Below are 20,062 nucleotides of genomic sequence, written 5' to 3' on the forward strand. Positions count from 1 at the left end.
GTTCCTCCTCAACTCTGTCTTAAACCGACCCCCCTTTATTTTGAGGCTGTGTCCTCTAGTTTTAACTTCCTTACTAAGTGGAAAGAATCTCTCCGCCTCCACCCTATCCAGCCCCCGCATTATCTTATAAGTCTCCATAAGATCCCCCCTCATCCTTCTAAACTCCAACGAGTACAAACCCAATCTCCTCAGCCTCTCCTCATAATCCAAACCCCTCATCTCCGGTATCAACCTGGTGAACCTTCTCTGCACTCCCTCCAATGCCAATATATCCTTCCTCATATAAGGGGACCAATACTGCACACAGTATTCCAGCTGCGGCCTTACCAATGCCCTGTACAGGTGCATCAAGACATCCCTGCTTTTATATTCTATCCCCCTCGCGATATAGGCCAACATCCCATTTGCCTTCTTGATCACCTGTTGTACCTGCAGACTGGGCTTTTGCGTCTCATGCACAAGGACCCCCAGGTCCCTTTGCACGGTAGCATGTTTTAATTTGTTTCCATTGAGATAGTAATCCCATTTGTTATTATTTCCTCCAAAGTGTATAACCTCGCATTTATCAATGTTATACTCCATTTGCCATATCCTCGCCCACTCACTCAGCCTGTCCAAATCTCTCTGCAGATCTTCTCCGTCCTCCACAGGCAGAGATAGATTTTTGATCAGTAAAGGAATCAAGGTTACAGGAAAAGGACAGGAAATTGGATGTGAGGAACGTTGGATGAACCTTGATCCTATTGAATGGTGGAGCAGGCTCGAGGGGCCAAACGGCCTCCTCCTGCTTCTATTTCTTATGGTTTATAATCATGCACTCCTCCCACCCTGCCCGTAAGTGTTAATAGAAGAAAGATTAACCGCAGAATGGTGCACTGTGGGATGTCAAGAGTGCGGTTCGCGGAGCGAAAGGAGCAGCAACTCATGGTGAATGAACAAGATGCAGGGTCAGTGTCAGACAGTGTTACAGGAAACTGACATGTTTAACTCAGCAAATCCTCTCAGTCATGTAGAGAGACAGGAGCTTGTGAATAATTAATCAGAAAACAAGACACCAGAGGATAGGAAAGATCTTTTGTCATAATGTGAAATAATTTTAAAGTAGATTGTGTGGTGTACGATATATCAGAGTGTTACAGTGAGGGGCATACGATATATCAGAGTGTTACAGTGAGGGGTGCGGGGTATATCAGAGTGTTACAGTGAGGGGTGCGGGGTATATCAGAGTGTCACAGTGAGGGGTGTGGGGTATATCAGAGTGTTACAGTGAGGGGTGTGGGGTATATCAGAGTGTCACAGTGAGGGGTGTGGGGTATATCAGAGTGTCACAGTGAGGGGTGTGGGGTATATCAGTGTGTTACAGTGAGGGGGTGTGGGGTATATCAGAGTGTCACAGTGAGGGGTGTGGGGTATATCAGAGTGTCACAGTGAGGGGTGTGGGGTATATCAGTGTGTTACAGTGAGGGGGTGTGGGGTATATCAGAGTGTTACAGTGAGGGGTGTGGTGTATATCAGAGTGTTACAGTGAGGGGTGTGGGGTGTATCAGAGTGTTACAGTGAGGTGTGTGGGGTATATCAGAGTGTTACAGTGAAGTGTGTGGGGTATATCAGAGTGTTACAGTGAGGGGTGTGGGATATATCAGAGTGTTACAGTGAGGGGTGTGGGGTGTATCAGAGTGTTACAGTGAGGTGTGTGGGGTATATCAGAGTGTTACAGTGAAGTGTGTGGGGTATATCAGAGTGTTACAGTGAGGGGTGTGGGATATATCAGAGTGTTACAGTGAGGTGTGTGGGGTATATCAGAGTGTCACAGTGAGGGGTGTGGGGTATATCAGAGTGTTACAGTGAGGGGTGTGGGGTATATCAGAGTGTTACAGTGAGGGGTGTGGGATATATCAGAGTGTTACAGTGAGGGGTGTGGGGTATATCAGAGTGTCACAGTGAGGGGTGTGGGGTATATCAGTGTGTTACAGTGAGGGGTGTGGGGTATATCAGTGTGTTACAGTGAGGGGGTGTGGGGTATATCAGAATGTTACAGTGAGGGGTGTGGGGTTATCAGTGTTACAGTGAGGGGTGTGGGGTATATCAGAGTGTCACAGTGAGGGGTGTGGGGTATATCAGAGTGTCACAGTGAGGGGTGTGGGGTATATCAGTGTGTTACAGTGAGGCGTGTGGGGTATATCAGCGTCTCACAGTGAGGGGTGTGGGGTATATCAGCGTCTCACAGTGAGGGGTGTGGGGTATATCAGTGTGTTACAGTGAGGCGTGTGGGGTATATCAGCGTCTCACAGTGAGGGGTGTGGGGTATATCAGAGTGTTACAGTGAGGGGTGTGGGGTATATCAGAGTGTTACAGTGAGGGGTGTGGGGTATATCAGAGTCTTACAGTGAGGGGTGTGGGGTATATCAGAGTGTTACAGTGAGGGGTGTGGGGTATATCAGAGTGTTACAGTGAGGGGGGTCTGGGGTATACAATCTGTCCACATTAACTGAACTGGCCATTTATATCTGAGTGGGATATTTCTCTACCTGTCTTACCTGTCGGCCGTTTCCTCCGGGTATCCCTGCAGGTCCGGGTGGGCCTGGCTGTCCAGGTGGGCCGGGTGGTCCAGGTGGTCCCTGGAGGAAAACAATTGAGAAAACAATTATTTTTGATTTGAAAATCAAGAAAGCTAACTGAGCTCTGAAGACTGAGACCTTCCCTGAGTTGAACTATCGGAATTCCAGGTAAATGGACAATTAAACTAGTTAGAATCATAGAATCCCTACAGCGCAGAAGGAGGCTGTTTGGCCCATTGACTGCACCGACTCTCGGACAAAGCATCTTACCCAGGCCCACCCCCTAGTCCTATCCCTGTAACCCCAGGCATAATTGCTCTAACCTACACATCTTCGGGCATTAAGGGGAAATTTAACATGGCCAATCCACCTAACAAACTTCTCTTGGGCGTGTGGGAGGAAACCGGAGCACCTGGAGGAAACCCACGCAGACACGGGGAGAATGTGCAGACTCCGCACAGACAGTGACCCAGTCCGGTAATCGAACCTGGGTCCCTGGAGCTGTGAGGCAGCAGTGCTAACCATTGTTGTCTGGCTAGTCACACTCACCTGAGGACCCGGATACCACACCACTTCTCCCGCCCCTGGATCGCCGTCTTGACCCTGCAGCAAATCAAAAAGCATGGTGAAAAGATCAACATGGTACAGTTCAGCACCTGGCCATCACCAATCTGTACAGCACCTTGCGATAGTGTCTGTTCAATGCCTCTGCTTCTAAAGAAGGAAGGCCACTGTAGTTGAGAATTCTGATTAATTCTAAATTCCCAACATGAGGAATAATACAAAATATGTAAGTAACATCTTGATGTCTCTGAGAAATGTTTTTAACATGTCATTAAAATGAAAGATGTATTCATGAAAGATATCAGCACAAGTCAGACACAAATAATGCAACAAAATAAATTACCAATGCACTTCTAAGCCGGGGGAATAAGTCCAATGGAACCGGTTTAAACTAGTTAGAGAAAATGTTGAATCAAAAGAAGCCATTTTTTGGAAGAGAATTTCCGTAAAACAGACGAATAACAGAGTTATGTCTGAAGGTATCAAAGAATTATTGATTGAAGGGCGGCACGGTGGCACAGTGGTTAGCACTGCTGCTTTACAGCTCTAGGGACCTGGGTTCGATTCCTGGCTTGGGTCACTGTCTGTGTGGAGTTTGTACATTCTCCTCGTGTCTGTGTGGGTTTCCTCCGGGTGCTCAGGTTTCCTCCCACAGTCCAAAGATGTGCGGGTTAGGTTGATTGGCCATGCTAAAATTGCCCCTTAGTGTCCTGGGATGCGTAGGTTAGAGGGATTAGCGGGTAAAATATGTAGGAATATGGGGATAGGGCCTGGGTGGGATTGTGATCGGTGCAGACTCGAAGGGATGAATGGCCTCTTTCTGTGCTGTAGGGTTTCTAAGATTCTAAGAAGGACATGCCATCATTAGATTGACAGAACAGTGAATCAATGAAATTGCTGTTAATTAAGTGCTGGGCTGATTAATCTGATAACAAAATGTATAACCATTCTACTTTTTGGCATGAAATCTGAGATCTTTGTGAAAGCTGCTCGTGCATTAGCTGTGAAGGTCGAACCAAAGATCTCCCATTTTGACCAAAATGAGATTTGTCTTGTCTTAATTGTATGTTTGTCTGGATATTGTTAATTTGTAATGTTTTTGATTCTAACATTTCAATGTTTTAATAAAACTAGTTTAATTGAAGAATTTCATTGAACTGAATACACTTTTTTTTGCCTTTGTGAAATGAAATGTTTAATGAAAAGATTTAGTCTTTAAATTAATCAGGCCACTGAGAAGAATTTCCCACAACAGCCACCATCAGTGACCCATCCAAAAGTCAAACAGTTTCGCCAAACTGGGTTTTCCGGTTACCGTGGGTTGGTTTTGTGAAGAGTAATTGTTGTGAATGTGATTGAGAGAACTCACTGTGAGGAATTACTGAAACCAACATTCCAAAACAGCAAAATCCAATCCTGTGCTTCCACATTTACACTCCTCCCGCCTTTAATCTCCTCGCCTCCATTAAACACATCAAATTCAGGAGCTGTGATGTTTAGGCTGAGCTGCTGATTTGTTGGGAGAATTGAACGCTGCGGGAAACAACCTCCATCTGACATGCCACTGACACCCCACTGTCAGTGCGAGCATACGATTATAAACCATACACGGCAGAGGCTGCCTCACTCACAGAGTACGGGAGAAGTTTCATCTTCTGCTGTTTCATTCCTGTCGTGATGGAATAAACCATCACTCGGGGCGTTGAGTGAGATAGTCATTTCCATTCACTGTCCACTGATTGGACAGAAGATCATGCCAAGTGCCTGTTGGATGTTCAGTCCTTCTGTCAGAGGGTGAGTGAGAGGTGCAGAGAGTGACCTTCTGCCAGGGTTATTTACAGTTTATACATCCCCTCGGCCTTCATTTCCACTGATGTTAATGAAAGGAAATTAGACTGATTGGGGTTTGCCAATGGCCTAGTGGTATTATCACTAGACTTTTAATCCAGAAACTCAGTTAATGTTCTGGGGACCCGGGTTTGAATCCTGTCATGGCAGGGTTGGAATTTGAATTCAATAAAGAATATCAGGAATTAAGAATCCACTGTTGACCATGAAACCATTGTCGATTGTTGGAAAAACCCATCTGGTTCATTCATGTCCTTTAGGGAAGGAAATCTGCCGTCCTTACCCGGTCTGGCCTACATGTGACTCCAGAGCCATAGCAATGTAGTTGACTCTCAACTGCCCTCTGAAATGGCTCTCAGTTTCAAGGGTAACAAGGGATGGGCAATAACTGCTGGCCCAACCAGCAACACCCATGTCCCATGAATGAATTAAAAAAAAACTCTGGTTAGACACCTGTCGATTCCTGTTGGTCGTTACATTACCAGCTCTTTGCCATCACCAGCCTTTATACCCAACATATCAGAGATCGCTGAGTGTGGAATTGATGAGTTGGAGTCTCAGCTTCAGATGCTGTGGCACAACCGGGAGGGGGAGAGTTACCTGGACACTTGGTATCAGGAGGCAGTGAGTTTGAGTTATAAGGAGAGGCTGGATAGACTGGGACTTTTTTCTCTGGAACGTAGAAGGCTAAGGGGTGATCTTAATGAAGTCTATAAAATAATGAGGGCACAGATCAGCTAGATAGTCAATATATTTTCCCAAAGACAACTTTAATTTCAAAATTGTTACTGTTTCAGTTCCAAATAAGCAACATTCCTCTTACAGACTTCAAATTTCACTTTAAATACAGTTAACAATCATACATATATTTACTATAAGGAGTGTAGACAATCCGCAAGCTTTCAGACAGGTTTAGATTTTCAGAGCAGTTCGCAGACCTCTGCCTTTAAACAAACCCTAGCCAGAAATCAAACCTGCTTTCTCTGCTACATACCTATTTTCTCCCATTAACCACATTGTCACATGACCTTGCATATCTTGACCCACCTTCCATTCCTTTAATCAAAACCCATGGGGAAGTTCCATCTATAAACAAAAGTCCATTAGCTCTCACCTAAGGAAATACCACATGGCTAAAATGAGCAATTATCCTGCTCTGCCAGCAGCTGCGCTGTATTCCTTCCAGACACACCGACTAGATGTAGCATAAAGCTGAATTTAAAACATTCCCCTTAAACAGAAATCAACAATATATTGTATCAATAACACACTATCATCACACTTATAAATGATGGACAGGATTTGGGGAGCTGAGAGGTGAGTTACTGGCGCAGGATTCCTAGCCTCTGACATGAACAGCACAATCCACAGGGACACAGGACCCCAATAATCTCTATACATCACCATGCTTTTTTGTAGGTACTTACAGAACCTCCGGGAATTCCTCCATGTCCTGGTTGGATTGGGATCCCATTAACACAGACACATGGTTCAGCAGTTGCTCCCTGTAGAGTACAAGGTACAGGTTCAATGAACTATCAAAATATTACTTTAACACTGCAGAGTGCAAGAAGTGAGCAAAGAGTAAATATTACAGTGAGTGCTTTCTCTACACTGTCCCCATCAAACACTCCCAGGACAGGTACAGCACGGGGTTAGATACAGAGTAAAGCTCCCTCTATACTGTCCCCATCAAACACTCCCAGGACAGGTACAGCACGGGGTTAGATTCAGTGTAAAGCTCCCTCTACACTGTCCCCATCAAACACTCCCAGGGCGGGTACAGCACGGGGTTAGATACAGAGTAAAGCTCCCTCTACACTGTCCCGATCAAACACTCCCAGGACAGGTACAGCACGGGGTTAGATACAGAGTAAAACTCCCTCTACACTGTCCCCCATCAAACACTCCCAGGACAGGTACAGCTCGGGGTTAGATACAGAGTAAAACTCCCTCTACACTGTCCCCCATCAAACACTCCCAGGACAGGTTGTCGATCACCAGGCAAGAGTGTTCTCTTCCTGTTGGGGAACACTTCAGCAAACACGGGCATTCAGCCTCTGATCTTCGGGTAAGCGTTCTCCAAGGCGGCCTTCACGACACACGACAACGCAGAGTCGCTGAGCAGAGACTGATAGCCAAGTTCCGCACACATGAGGATGGCCTCAACCGGGATCTTGGGTTCATGTCACACTATCTGTAACCCCCACGACTTGCCTGGGCTTGCAAATTCTCACTAACTGTCCTGTCTGGAGACAATACACATCTCTTTAACCTGTGCTTAACCCTCTCTCCACTCACATTGTCTGTACCTTTAAAACTTGATTACCTGCATTCCAGCCATTATTTTGTAAATTGAGTTTGTGTCTTTATATGCCCTGTCTGTGAACAGAACTCCCACTCACCTGACGAAGGGGCAGCGCTCCGAAAGCTAGTGGCTTTTGCTACCAAATAAACCTGTTGGACTTTAACCTGGTGTCGTGAGACTTCTTACTGTGTTTACCCCAGTCCAACACCGGCATCTTCATATCATGACTCCCATCAAACACTCCCAGGACAGGTACGGCACAGGGTTAGATACAGAGTAAAGCTCCCTCTACACTGTCCCCATCAAACACTCCCAGGACAGGTACAGCACGGGGTTAGATACAGAGTAAAGCTCCCTCTACACTGTCCCCCATCAAACACTCCCAGGACAGGTACAGCACGGGGTTAGATACAGAGTAAAGCTCCCTCTACACTGTCCCCCATCAAACACTCCCAGGACAGGTACAGCACGGGGTTAGATACAGAGTAAAGCTCCCTCTACACTGTCCCCCATCAAACACTCCCAGGACAGGTACAGCACGGGGTTAGATACAGTGTAAAGCTCCCACTACACTGCCCCACTGAGCATTCCTATTTAAATCCAGCTTTAATTATCACCATCTCGCAATTTATGCAACATTAAACTAAAGAAGAATGACTAAATTGTCATTCCCTCTAATATGTTGGTATGTCAGAGGAATCAGCCAATAATACAGCCCTATCTGTCAGGAACTTGGGGCCATGTTGCTGGCCCCTTGGAGACAGTTTTGGGAGTGAATGGGGAACCCCATTGCTGCTGTCCATTGCTATCTCACCTCCAAATTCCCAGGGGCCTCACAGAGGACAGACAATGAAGCCCACAAAGACCCCAACTAAGGACCATTTCACCCCAGTGCTGCAACCTTCCTGCCATCACCCTGCTGCCTTGGGAGACTGCTATGCTGCAGAGATGGCCTCTTATTGGGAGGTCAGTGGGCCCCGACCTTATTGATAGCACTGGGGGAAGGGGGGGGTCACTGCTCACCAGGAGCAGACATGCTCCTGGATGGGTCAACCTTCTACCCTGAGGCACCTCTCAGTTCTTTGTCATCACTGCAAAATGTGGCCTTCCCGAGTGCCGCCCTTTTGAGGCACTCACCCAGGTCCTTCTTCCCAGCAGCACGCGCTGCTCCCAGTGGGACTACTGTGTGGCCTTTGTCTTGGGCCGTCCCATTGGATCTCTTGTTGCCCGGGGCCACCCTCTGTCCTCCTTTAATCAGCCAATGAGATTGATAAGGAGGCCACATTGCTCTGGTGGAGGCGCCGAGCTCAGGCACTGGCTCAGGGCAGTCCCACGGTCCTAATGTTGGGCTCCCAATGCCTGTAGAAGATTTCAGCAAATTGAAGTGTGTGCAACATGAGTGATGTGGTGTAACACAGCTGTGTGTGGACTGGATGAACTGAGAACAGATACAAGAGGCTGAATGGATTCTGTGCTGTATCATTCCATGATGGAGAGAGGACAATCCAATTATTGCGATGATGCAAAGCCTGTCGGAGCTGTGAGTGTCTGTGGAGGGGGGCTGGGGATGGGGCGGGGGGGGGGGGGGTGGGGGGGTGTGGTCAATGTGTGAGGAAGGACCTTTAAATTGGTGGAATGCCTACAATTAAACTCCAACAGCAGAGTGCTGGATCAGAACTGCCACCTCACTGGTTTGAGATTCTACAATAAACACATCAGCTCATTCATACAGACTTACCTTTTCACCTTTAATTCCTGTCACACCCTGTAAAAAAATAACATGAAAGAAGTTTGTTCTGTCAGCGGCAAGAATTCAAAAACCCAGAACTTGACTGTAGTGACTGGGTGCTTAACATGTGAGTTTGTGTATGTGTGCGTGTGTACGTGTGTGTGTGTGTGTGTGTATGTGTGCGTGTGTGTATGTGTGCGTGTATGTGTGCGTGTGTACGTGTGTGTATGTGTGCGTGTGTACGTGTGTGTGTGTGTATGTGTGCGTGTATGTGTGTATGTGTGCGTGTGTGCGTGTGTACGTGTGTGTGTGTATGTGTGCGTGTGTACGTGTGTGTGTGTATGTGTGCGTGTGTGTGTATGTGTGCGTGTGTGTGTGTATGTGTGCGTGTGTGTGTGTATGTGTGCGTGTGTATGTGTGCGTGTGTACGTGTGTGTGTGTATGTGTGCGTGTGTGTGTGTATGTGTGCGTGTGCGTGTGTACGTGTGTGTGTGTATGTGTGCGTGTGTACGTGTGTGTGTGTATGTGTGCGTGTATGTGTGTATGTGTGCGTGTGTGTGTATGTGTGCGTGTATGTGTGCGTGTGTACGTGTGTGTGTGTATGTGTGCGTGTGTACGTGTGCGTGTGTATGTGTGCGTGTGTATGTATGTGTGCGTGTATGTGTGCGTGTGTACGTGTGTGTGTGTATGTGTGCGTGTGTACGTGTGCGTGTGTACGTGTGTGTGTGTATGTGTGCGTGTGTACGTATGTACGTGTGTGTACGTGTGTGTACGTGTGTGCGTGTGTACATGTGTGTGTGTATGTGTGCGTGTGTACGTATGTACGTTTGTGTACGTGTGTGTGTGTATGTGTGCGTGTGTGTGTGTATGTGTGCGTGTGTGTACGTGTGTGCGTATGTGTGCGTGTGTACGTATGTACGTGTGTGTACGTGTGTGTACGTGTGTGCGTGTGTACGCGTGTGTGTGTGTGTATGTGTGCGTGTGTGTACATGTGTGTACGTGTGTGTGTGCGTGTGTACGTGTGTATGTGTACGTGTGTGTATGTGTGCGTGAGTGAGTGAATGAGTGTGACTGTGTGAGAGTGTGTGTGAGTATGTGAGTGTGTGAGAGTCTGTGTGAACGTGTGTGTGTGTGTGTGTGTGTGTGTGTGTGTGTGTGTTTGAGTATGTGTGTGAGTGTGAGTGAGTGTGAGGGACGTGCCACTGTCCACTCTCAGCCACTTTGTATTAAACAGGCAGACATCTCCATCAGGCCGGTGGACAGGGAAGTTCAGAACAGCACCTTGAGCCTGCTCTGCTGTTCACTCAGATCCTGACTGATCCTGTACCTCAGCTCCATTTATCTGCCGTCACTCCATATCCCTCAATTGCCTCATCCAACAAAATCCAACCATCTCATTGGCCCAGCCTCCACAGCCTCTTGCAGGAGAGGGTTCCAGATTTCCCTCAGATTGGTGGGAAAATTGCTTCTTGATTTTGCCCGACTGGCCCAGATTTTAATTTGAGGTTTTGATCCCTTATCCTGACTCCCCGCAGCAGAGGAAACAGTTTCTCACTATTTATCTCTCTTCACCCTCTCCAATCCTTGGAGCCATTTCAACACCTCGGCCAGATTACCCCTCAATGCTGAAAGGAATACCAGCCAAGTTTATCCAAAAGTCTGATATGATTTAACCCTTTCAGGAGAGGTCCGTGTGGCCATTGAGTGTTGCCTTGTAGATATCTTCAGGATTCATTCAAGCTTCGTGATATAACCATTGAATCCACACAGTGCAGAAGGAGGCCATTCAGCCCATCGAGTCTGCACTGATTCTCCCACTGAGCATTTTCCCCAGGCCCACCCCCTACCTTATCCCTGTAACCCCACACATTTATTGTGCTAATCTGCCTAACCTACACATCCGCAGACACTAAAGGACAATTTAGCATGGCCAATCCACCTACCTTGGACTGTGGGAGGAAACCGGAGCACCTGGAGGAAACTCATGGGGGAGAACATGCAAACACAACACAGTCACCCAAGGTCGGAATTGAACCTGGGTCCCTGGCGCTGTGAGGCAGCAGTGCTAACCACTGTGCCACCGTGCTGCTCTAGTCAACCGTCTGGCTTTTCACTGACTTTATTGGATTTGGTTTATTCAGGATTTTGGGTTGCCAACTTTGGTTGGTTATATCCCTGGTGACCTCCCACCCCCCCATCCCCTCGAGCCCAGACTCTGGTCACTGGCTGCTCAATGAGACAGTCCTTGTGGAGCGCCGCCCTGTGTAAATATACCAGGCCACTTAAATCTCACCTTCAAAAGGAATGGTTCAAAAAGATAAATCTTTGATTTGAATGTTCCTGGCAGAAAAAGGGCAGTCGATTGTGGCCCAGACCCTAACCGATGGCCTGCAAATCAGTGTAGTTCAGCATTGCAAAGAGATTGGACATTTAGAATTCAGTCAATATCTATTTGCTAATTGATGCAGTGGCGATGAGTCCATTCGGCTTTTCCTAAAGAATTCCCTATTGTGCTCACTCTGGACAATTCTAATTGCTTCTCCAGGGAATTCTGGGGTAGGTTCACAGTGGAAAGTTCGGAGTATGCAATGGCGTAAATTAGGATGGCACGATGGCATAGTAGTTAGCGCAGCAGACTCACAGTGCCAGGGACCCAGGATCTATTCCGGCCTCGGGTGACTGTGTGGAGTTTGCACATTCCCCCCATGTCTGCGTGGGTTTCCTCCCACAGTCCAAAGAGTCGAGAACTTTAAGTTTTTAGGTGTCCAGATCACCAACAACCTGCCCTGGTCCCCCCATGCCGACACTATAGTTAAGAAAGCCCCACCAACGCCTCTACTTTCTCAGAAGACTAAGGAAATCTGGCATGTCAGCTACGACTCTCACCAACTTTTACAGATGCACCAGAGAAAGCATTCTTTCTGGTTGTATCACAGCTTGGTATGGCTCCTGCTCTGCCCAAGACCGCAAGGAACTACAAAAGGTCGTGAATGTAGCCCAGTCCATCACCTAAACCAGCCTCCCATCCATTGACTCTGTCTACACTTCCCACTCTCTCGGCAATGCAGCCAGCATAATTAAGGACCCCACGCACCCCTGACATTCTCTCTTCCACCTTCTTCCATTGGGAAAAAGATATAAAAGTCTGAGGTCACGCACCAACCGACTCAAGAACAGCTTCTTCCCTGCTGCTGTCAGACTTTTGAATGGACCTACCTTGCATTAAGTTGATCTTTCTCTACACCCTAGCTATGACTGTAACACTACATTCTGCACTCTCTCATTTCCTTCTCTATGAACGGTATGCTTTGTCTGTATAGCACTCAAGAAACAATACTTTTCACTGTATGTTGATACATGTGACAATAATAAATCAAATCAAATCAAATCTGTGCAGGTTAGTTTGATTGACCATGTTAAATTGCCTCTTAGTGTCGTACAGATTAGTGAGGTAAATATGTGGGGTTAGGGTGTGGGTGGGATTGTTGCCGGTGCATTCTCGATGGGCTGAATAGCCTCCTTCTGCACTGTAGGGATTCTATGATTACAGTGCATCCTGGGTCAGGCGTCCCTGACCTGTGTCTCATTTACTTTCTCACCCGGTTTCCTTCCTGTGTTGCTGCTTCAGTCCTGAGCAGTTGCCTGGGATACAGCTCACGCAAACCAGGCCTCTTCCCTGCCCCTCATATCTGCCTGTGGACAGTTGGCTAACTGGTCAACCAATGGCACAAAGAAATGGGGGAAGTATCACTAATAGATTGAATAGCACTTACTGGCAGGCCTCGTTTCCCTGGTAACCCGGAATCTCCAATCTCTCCATCTTTTCCCTGGGAAATACCAAGAACAGTCAGTACACTGGGTGTCAGAGAGAGACATTCCCATCAATGACCTCCTCATTATATCGAATAGCCAGTAACAGTGTTGATTCAAAGGGTGAAGTTATCCCAGCCCCAGAGTGTTGGGAAGACCCCCCCCACCCCCCCCCCCCGACCCCCCCCCCCACCCCCCCCCCCCCACCCCCCACCCCCCCCCCCCCACCCCCCGACTCCAGCGTTCCCACTATCGGGAAGTTGTCCTGAGGTGGGGCCACAGGCTGATTGGCAGCTGTCCAGAAGGAGGCAGCCAACTGAAGACATGAAGCCCCAATTAGGGGCATTTCTCACACCCGTGATCTTGGCAGTGGCAGAACGGCCCATCGCTACCCGCGTGGACACCGGTTTCATGGACCCCCTGCGGCAAGCTGCGGGTTTGTTCTGAGCTGGAGGCTCCATTCCCCAAAGAGAAGGGCAGGAGTACCAAAGGTCGTCGCCATGGCTTCCAACCCGGCTGCTGGAGGGGGTGACCCTCCAATCAGAGACACATGCCTGTTGGTTCACTCATTATTATTCATTTATTTGGTCTCTGAGAGGCTCCCTCACCTTAACCGATGAGGGGTGGTCTCCTGTGGGGATTGCCTACGTCTGATTGGTCGGTCTGCATTGAGAGTCAGCCCGCCATTCTTAATTGGACAGCGAGCCTCGAGATGTCCCAATCAAACACTCCCAAGACAGGTACAGCACGGGGTTAGATACAGAGTAAAGCTCCCTCTACACTGTCCCCATCAAACACTCCCAGGACGGGTACAGCATGGGGTTAGATACAGAGTAAAGCTCCCTCTACACTGTCCCCATCAAACACTCCCAGGACAGGTACAGCACGGGGTTAGATACAGAGTAAAGCTCCCTCTACACTGTCCCCATCAAACACTCCCAGGAAGGGTACAGCATGGGGTTAGATACAGAGTAAAGCTCCCTCTACACTGTCCCCATCAAACACTCCCAGGACAGGTACAGCACGGGGTTAGATACAGAGTAAAGCTCCCTCTACACTGTCCCCATCAAACACTCCCAGGACAGGTACAGCATGGGGTTAGATACAGAGTAAAGCTCCCTCTACACTGTCCCCATCAAACACTCCCAGGACAGGTACAGCATGGGGTTAGATACAGAGTAAAGCTCCCTCTACACTGTCCCCATCAAACACTCCCAGGACAGGTACAGCTTATGATGCAGGTTGAGATAAGGTCCCCCTGGGACTGTCTCAGGAATGTTCTGACACAGGCTCAGACTGTGTACCCAGTGCACTGGGGCTCTGAGTCAGCTTGCTATAATGAGACTGAGTCTGTGCCAAATTCTTTTCGCTCAGCGCACTCCCCAGCCAGAAGATTGAAGAGACTTTGATCCCGTGTGTTTGTCTCCAGGAGGGAGGCTTGAGAAACACCACCTGAACCAGATCTGCTTTGACCCGGGTTCCTGTTGAGTTCTGATGAAATGTCATCAACCTGAAACATGAACTCTTTTCCATTCCCAACAATTGTTACCCGACCCACTGAGTTTTTGCAGAATTTTCTGTACTCACTCCATTCGCTGGGTAAATGCAATGGTTAAATTTCTCAGCGTTACTCAGGGAGAGGTGTGGGGAATGGTAATGTTCTCAGTTTATCAATCATTGTGACACTGGCTGTTCAGACAAGCAATGTTTGTCTTGTCCTTGTCTGAAGGGAAGGTTTGCAGCTCGAGGTTTAAGTGAGTAATTGTGCTTACCCGTATCCCAGGCAACCCCACACCGGGGGCCCCTGGGTGTCCTGGGATCCCATGTTCACCAGATTGTCCCTAAGACACAAGATAAAATTATAAACTTGATTTTTAAACGCTTGTTTCAACCTTGCTACAAGAACCTCTCCGAAAGTCATTTTTCTCAGGAGCCTGGGTAACATGTCCATGAAGCCCATATTAAAATATTGAAAGGGTTGGGGCTGATTGTTATCATTACTGGGAGGTTGGTAACCTGGTTACTAGACCAATTCACAGGGAAGAGTCAACCACTCTGGCATGGGACTGGAGTCACCTATGAGCCAGACTAGGTAAGAACACTAGTACCCAGATAGGCCTTCTTTTCTCACTTCTTTCATGGGGACATCGAGGGGCCAGGTATCTGGGGCACTGGGGCCTGGGCCTCTGGGCCAGTGATGCCCAGTGTCCCAGAGAGTGACCACTGCCCTAACATCCTCCAAAATCTATAAGTTGTTCCGGGGTTGCACGGTGGCACACTGGTTAGCACTGCTGCCTCACCGCCCCGGGGACCCATGTTCGATTCTCGGATTGGGTTAGTGTCTGTGTGGAATTTGCGTGTTCTCCCCGTGTCCGCGTGGATTTCCTCCGGGTGCTCCGGTTTCCTCCCACATTGGCCATGCTAAATTCTCCCTCAGTGTACCCGAACAGGCGCTGGAGTGTGGTGACTAGGGGATTTTTACAGTAACTTCATTGCAGTGTTAATGTAAGCCTACTTGTGACATTAATAAATAAACTTTCCAGTGGAAAGCCTCTAGTGAGATCCGAGGAACCGAATGGATTCAGGAGTTCAATCTGGGAGTTGATTGTGGAGCAAACTGACTCCCATAGATATTTCTAAACCCAGGGATTATCGGGCAGTTTGACATTTCCGTACACGCACCAATTATTTGGAACATGGAAAATGTTGAAAAAAGGGCCCAGGATCTTCAGGGGTGCAGAGACAGTAAATTGTCAGCCTTGGGCAACCCCATATCGCAGAACCAAGTCCACAGCGAATAACGACCGCATCTCCCAGTTGCTGCCAAGAAAGGGCAACTGGGGTCAGAGCCCGTGAGATTCTAGAACTAGGTGGGAAGTTTCTCCATAATACGGTGAGGAGTGAGCGCACCCACGCAGCGCTTGTAATCATAGGGTCCGTGCCAGATAAGGCTACCGAAACAGGCAAAACATACACCCCCCAGGCCAAGGGTGAAGCCACCTCAGGTCAGGACTTTGCAAACATAACAGCCCAGAATGAGAAATTGATGCAGCTAAATTGCATCGCTGCTCCCAAAGTGGCCCCCATCCAGATTAAACTCCAGGTAAATGGCACCTCCTAGACATGGAGGTAGACACAGAGACCACTGTATCTGTCACAGAGCAAACTTTTAGGCAACTCCAATGTGGCATCTTGCCTCTAAGCCTGCGGGATGCCAAGGCTAGATTGGCCACATACACTGTGCAGCCCTTATATATTATTGGGACAACTGTAACCCCAGTTATGCAGAGCAACAGACAGTCCGATGATTCCCCCTAACAGTGGTGCAAAGACCAGGGCCCAGCCATTTGGGAAGGGACTGGCCACAGAAAATCCATCTGGATTGGCAACAGATCTTTAAATTGCAATTTATACAAAGTTATTGGGAAGTATCCCAAAGTGTTCCAAGAAGATTAGAGGTGCTAGGGCCAAGGTCTATGCGGACCCAGAGGCCCGACCTAAATTCTTCAAGGCACAACTAGACCCTGTGCTCTAGATGAGGGGTGTGGCTTATGAGGAGAGATTAAACCGATTGGGTCTGTACTCGTTGGAGTTTAGAAGGATGAGGGGTGATCTTATAGAGACATATAAGATAATGAAGGGGCTGGATAGGGTAGAGGTGGAGAGATTCTTTCCACTTAGAAGGGAAACCAGAACTAGAGGGCACAGCCTCAAAATAAGGGGGGGCCGGTTCAGAACAGAGTTGAGGGGGAACTTCTTCTCTCAGAGGGTAGTGAATCTCTGGAATTCTCTGCCCATTGAAGTGGTGGAGGCTTCCTCGTTGAATATGTTTAAATCACGGGTAGATAGTTTTCTGATCGGTAAGGGAATTAGGGGATATGGGGAGCAGGCGGATAAGTGGAACTGATTCGCTTCAGATCAGCCATGATCTTGTTGAATGGCGGGGCAGGCTCGAAGGGCCAGATGGCCTACTCCTGCTCCTATTTCTTATGTTCTTATGCTGAAGTAGAGGCCGAATTGGAACTTGGCATTCTACATCCGCCCAGTAACATTTGCTGAATGGGCTGTGCCAGTATGTCCCCATAAATACTCACAAAGGACTGTATGAGTAAACCCATTTGCCTTTTGGGATGTCTTCGGCTTGCGCCAGTTATCAAAGGATGATGGAGAACATCCTTCAAGGGGTGTCCAGAGTGCAGTCTATCTGGATGAAGTTTTAATCTCAGGCTACTGAAAAGGAACATTTGAAGAGTTCGGAAGAGGTCTTATGGTTTTTTTTAAAGCCATAAAAGGGACTTTGACTCCAAGGAACTCAACAGAGTTGATATTTTTCCTCATGAATTGCGATGGAAAATTCATACCGAATTTGGCGACCTTGCTAGCACCCTTCCACATACTGTTTAAAAAAAATCAGAAATGGTCATGGCAAATGCCACAAGAGAAAGTCTTTGCAAACATCAAACAATAATTGCTGTCAACCAATATACTAGCCCATTATGGCCCCTGAGACCATTCATTGTAACCTGTGACATATTTCCCTATGGGATAGGAGCAGTGTTATTGCACTGTTGGGACGGTGCAACGGAACGTCCAATCGTGTACGCATCACCAGCCCTGGCAGATGTAGAGAGGAATTATGCCCAGATCGAAAAAGAAAGTTTGGCCATGGTGCTTGTGGTGAAAAGGTTCCATCAGTATGTCTACGGCCAGCATTTCACCATAGTAACTGACCACAAACCTCTATTGGGTCTCTTCAAGGAAGATAACGTGATCCCTCCCATCGCATCAACATTGGGCACTGATATTAGGTGCCTATGACTATACCTTAGAACATCATCCAGGGAGACATATAACCATCCCGGATGCCTTGTGCCGCCTGCCACAACCCACCAGCCTATCTTCTTCTCCGAGGATGGATGAAGTCGTCATGAATCTGAACTTCATGGACACTCTGCCAGTTTTCATCAAGCAAATTCAGGCATGGACCCAAAAGGACCCTACATTGGCAAAATTATGTCATAGCATCCTATGGAGAATTTGAAATCTTATCTCTCTCTCTAAGTATCAGAAGTTGAGTATAGAAGATGGCATCATCTTATGTGGAGCCCGGATGGTTGTCCTGCATTCAGGCCACCAACCAATACTTCAAGAATTGTACAATGGCCACCCAGGAATTTCTAAGATTAAAATGCTCGCAAGGAGCTATGTCTGCTGGTCCGGCATAGAGAGTAATATCGAAAACACGGTTAAGCGGTAAAAATTTGCCAGGAAAACTGGAAGGCCTCACCAGCAGCCCCATTGTACCTGGGAATGATAAAGAGACCCTGGGTGTGAGTACATGCAGACTTTGTAGGGCCATTTATGGGCTTCATGTTTTTAATTCTCATCGATGCCCATTCAAAATGGATCGACGTGTACCAGATGGCCTCTACTATCTCTCACAAGACCATAGAGAAACTCTGCTAATATGTTAGTGCGCATGATATACCCGAGGTTCTCGTGACAGACAAAACTTGCCAGGAAAACCAGATGGCCCCACCAGCAGCCTCGTTTATCCTTGGGAATGTCGAGGAGACCCTGGGTGTGAGTACATGCAGACCTTGCAGGGCCATTTACCAGCAAGGAGTTCCATACTTTCATGAGTACGAAATGAGTAAGACACATCCTTTCAGCACCCTACTACCAGTCCTCAAATGACCTGGCTGAGTGGGCAGTCCAGACACTTAAAAATGGCATGAAGAAACAAACCAAAGGTTCTGTAGAAACAAAGCTCACACGTTTCCTTTTTAACTATATGACAATGGGAGTAGCCCTGGCGGACCTATTGATGGGCCAACGCCTATGGACTAGATTAGGCCAGCAACAAAACAATAAGCCCCAAAAAACCTATGATGGTCAGAGACCACTTAAAGATTTCAAACTGGGAGATATGGTCAACATGATGGTTCTGGGGACACGGGTTCGAATCCTGCCACGGCAGCTGGTGGAATTTGAATTCTGTAAAAAATATCTGGAATTAAGAATCTACTGATGACCATGAAACCATTGTCAATTATTGGAAAAACCCATCTGGTTCATGAATGTCCTTTAGGGAAGGAAATCTGCCACCCTTACCTATCTGGCCTACTGTGACTCCAGAGTCACAGCAATGTGGTTGACTCTCAACTGCCTTCAGGCAACTAGGGATGGACAATAAATACTGGCCCAGACAGTGATGCCCACGTCCCATGAATGGATAAAAACACATGAGGAACTTCGGCGATGGCTCTTCATGGATCCCAAGAGTTATTCTCGAGACAACAGGACTGGTTTTTTTATCAGGTAAAAACCAGGGAGAAGATTTTAAAGAAGAACATACATCACCTCCAGTACAGGGAACCCTCGGCAGAGACAACTGTTTCCATGGACATGTCATTGCCAGCATTCTTCATACATGTTTCAACAGGAAAATCAGTCCTCTAAAAACGCAAGAGCCAGTCACCTGGACGATGAAGATTCTGGCTCGGACATGGAGAAAGAGACAGCAGACACCTAGTCAGAGGTCGGCACTGAGGACAAGCCCCCTGTAGTGGCTCTTCGGTGCTCTTCGCGAAAGAGGCATTAACCCAGCTGTTACACACCCCTCAGCCAGACCCTTCAAGTGATAGAGATGAGGCCACGGGCAAAGTGACAGAAAAGGCCCCGTCATTTTGGGATCAAGGAGGAAACCTCAAACCCAAGCGGAGTGGGGTAGGTATCATAGAAATCATAGAAACCCGACAGTACAGAAAGAGGCCATTCGGCCCATCGAGTCTGCACCGACCACAATCCCACCCAGGCCCTACCCCCATATCCCTACATATTTTACCCACTAATCCCTCTAATCTACGCAGCCCAGGACACTAAGGGGCAAATTTAGCATGGCCAATCAACCTAACTCACACATCTTTGGACTGTGGGAGGAAACCGGAGCACCCGGAGGAAACCCACGCTGACACGAGGAGAATGTGCAAACTCCACACAGACAGTGACCCAAGCCAGGAATCGAACCCAGGTCCCTGGAGCTGTGAAGCAGCAGTTCTAACCACTGGGCTACCGTGCCGCCCATGTGTGTGATAACCCCACGATGTCTATTGGAAATCTCTGATTGGTCTCCCTGTGGGGCTCGTTAAGTAGCTCCCCTGGTAACAGGTAGTGGCCTGCCCAGCTGCAACACATTGCTTGTGCCTTTTATAAAGTAGGCGCAGGACTGGACCTGCTGAACGG

General features: G+C 47.9%; 1 protein-coding gene across 3 annotated transcripts in view; it reads right to left on the reverse strand.

Moving 5' to 3' along the window:
• The window catches only part of col16a1 (collagen, type XVI, alpha 1), a 425,594-nt gene that overhangs the window by 90,438 nt on the left and 315,094 nt on the right, over positions 1-20,062 (reverse strand). For all 3 annotated transcript variants that reach the window (XM_078237703.1, XM_078237702.1, XM_078237701.1), the window contains 6 exons: positions 14,590-14,658; positions 12,781-12,834; positions 9,017-9,043; positions 6,398-6,475; positions 3,108-3,161; positions 2,538-2,618 (listed from right to left, as the gene is read on the reverse strand). In XM_078237703.1, the coding sequence (XP_078093829.1) occupies positions 2,538-2,618; positions 3,108-3,161; positions 6,398-6,475; positions 9,017-9,043; positions 12,781-12,834; positions 14,590-14,658 (363 nt within the window). The remainder of the gene's footprint in view (positions 1-2,537; positions 2,619-3,107; positions 3,162-6,397; positions 6,476-9,016; positions 9,044-12,780; positions 12,835-14,589; positions 14,659-20,062) is intronic.

This window comes from Mustelus asterias, chromosome 21, assembly GCF_964213995.1.
Source record: "Mustelus asterias chromosome 21, sMusAst1.hap1.1, whole genome shotgun sequence".
Classification (NCBI taxonomy): domain Eukaryota; kingdom Metazoa; phylum Chordata; class Chondrichthyes; order Carcharhiniformes; family Triakidae; genus Mustelus; species Mustelus asterias.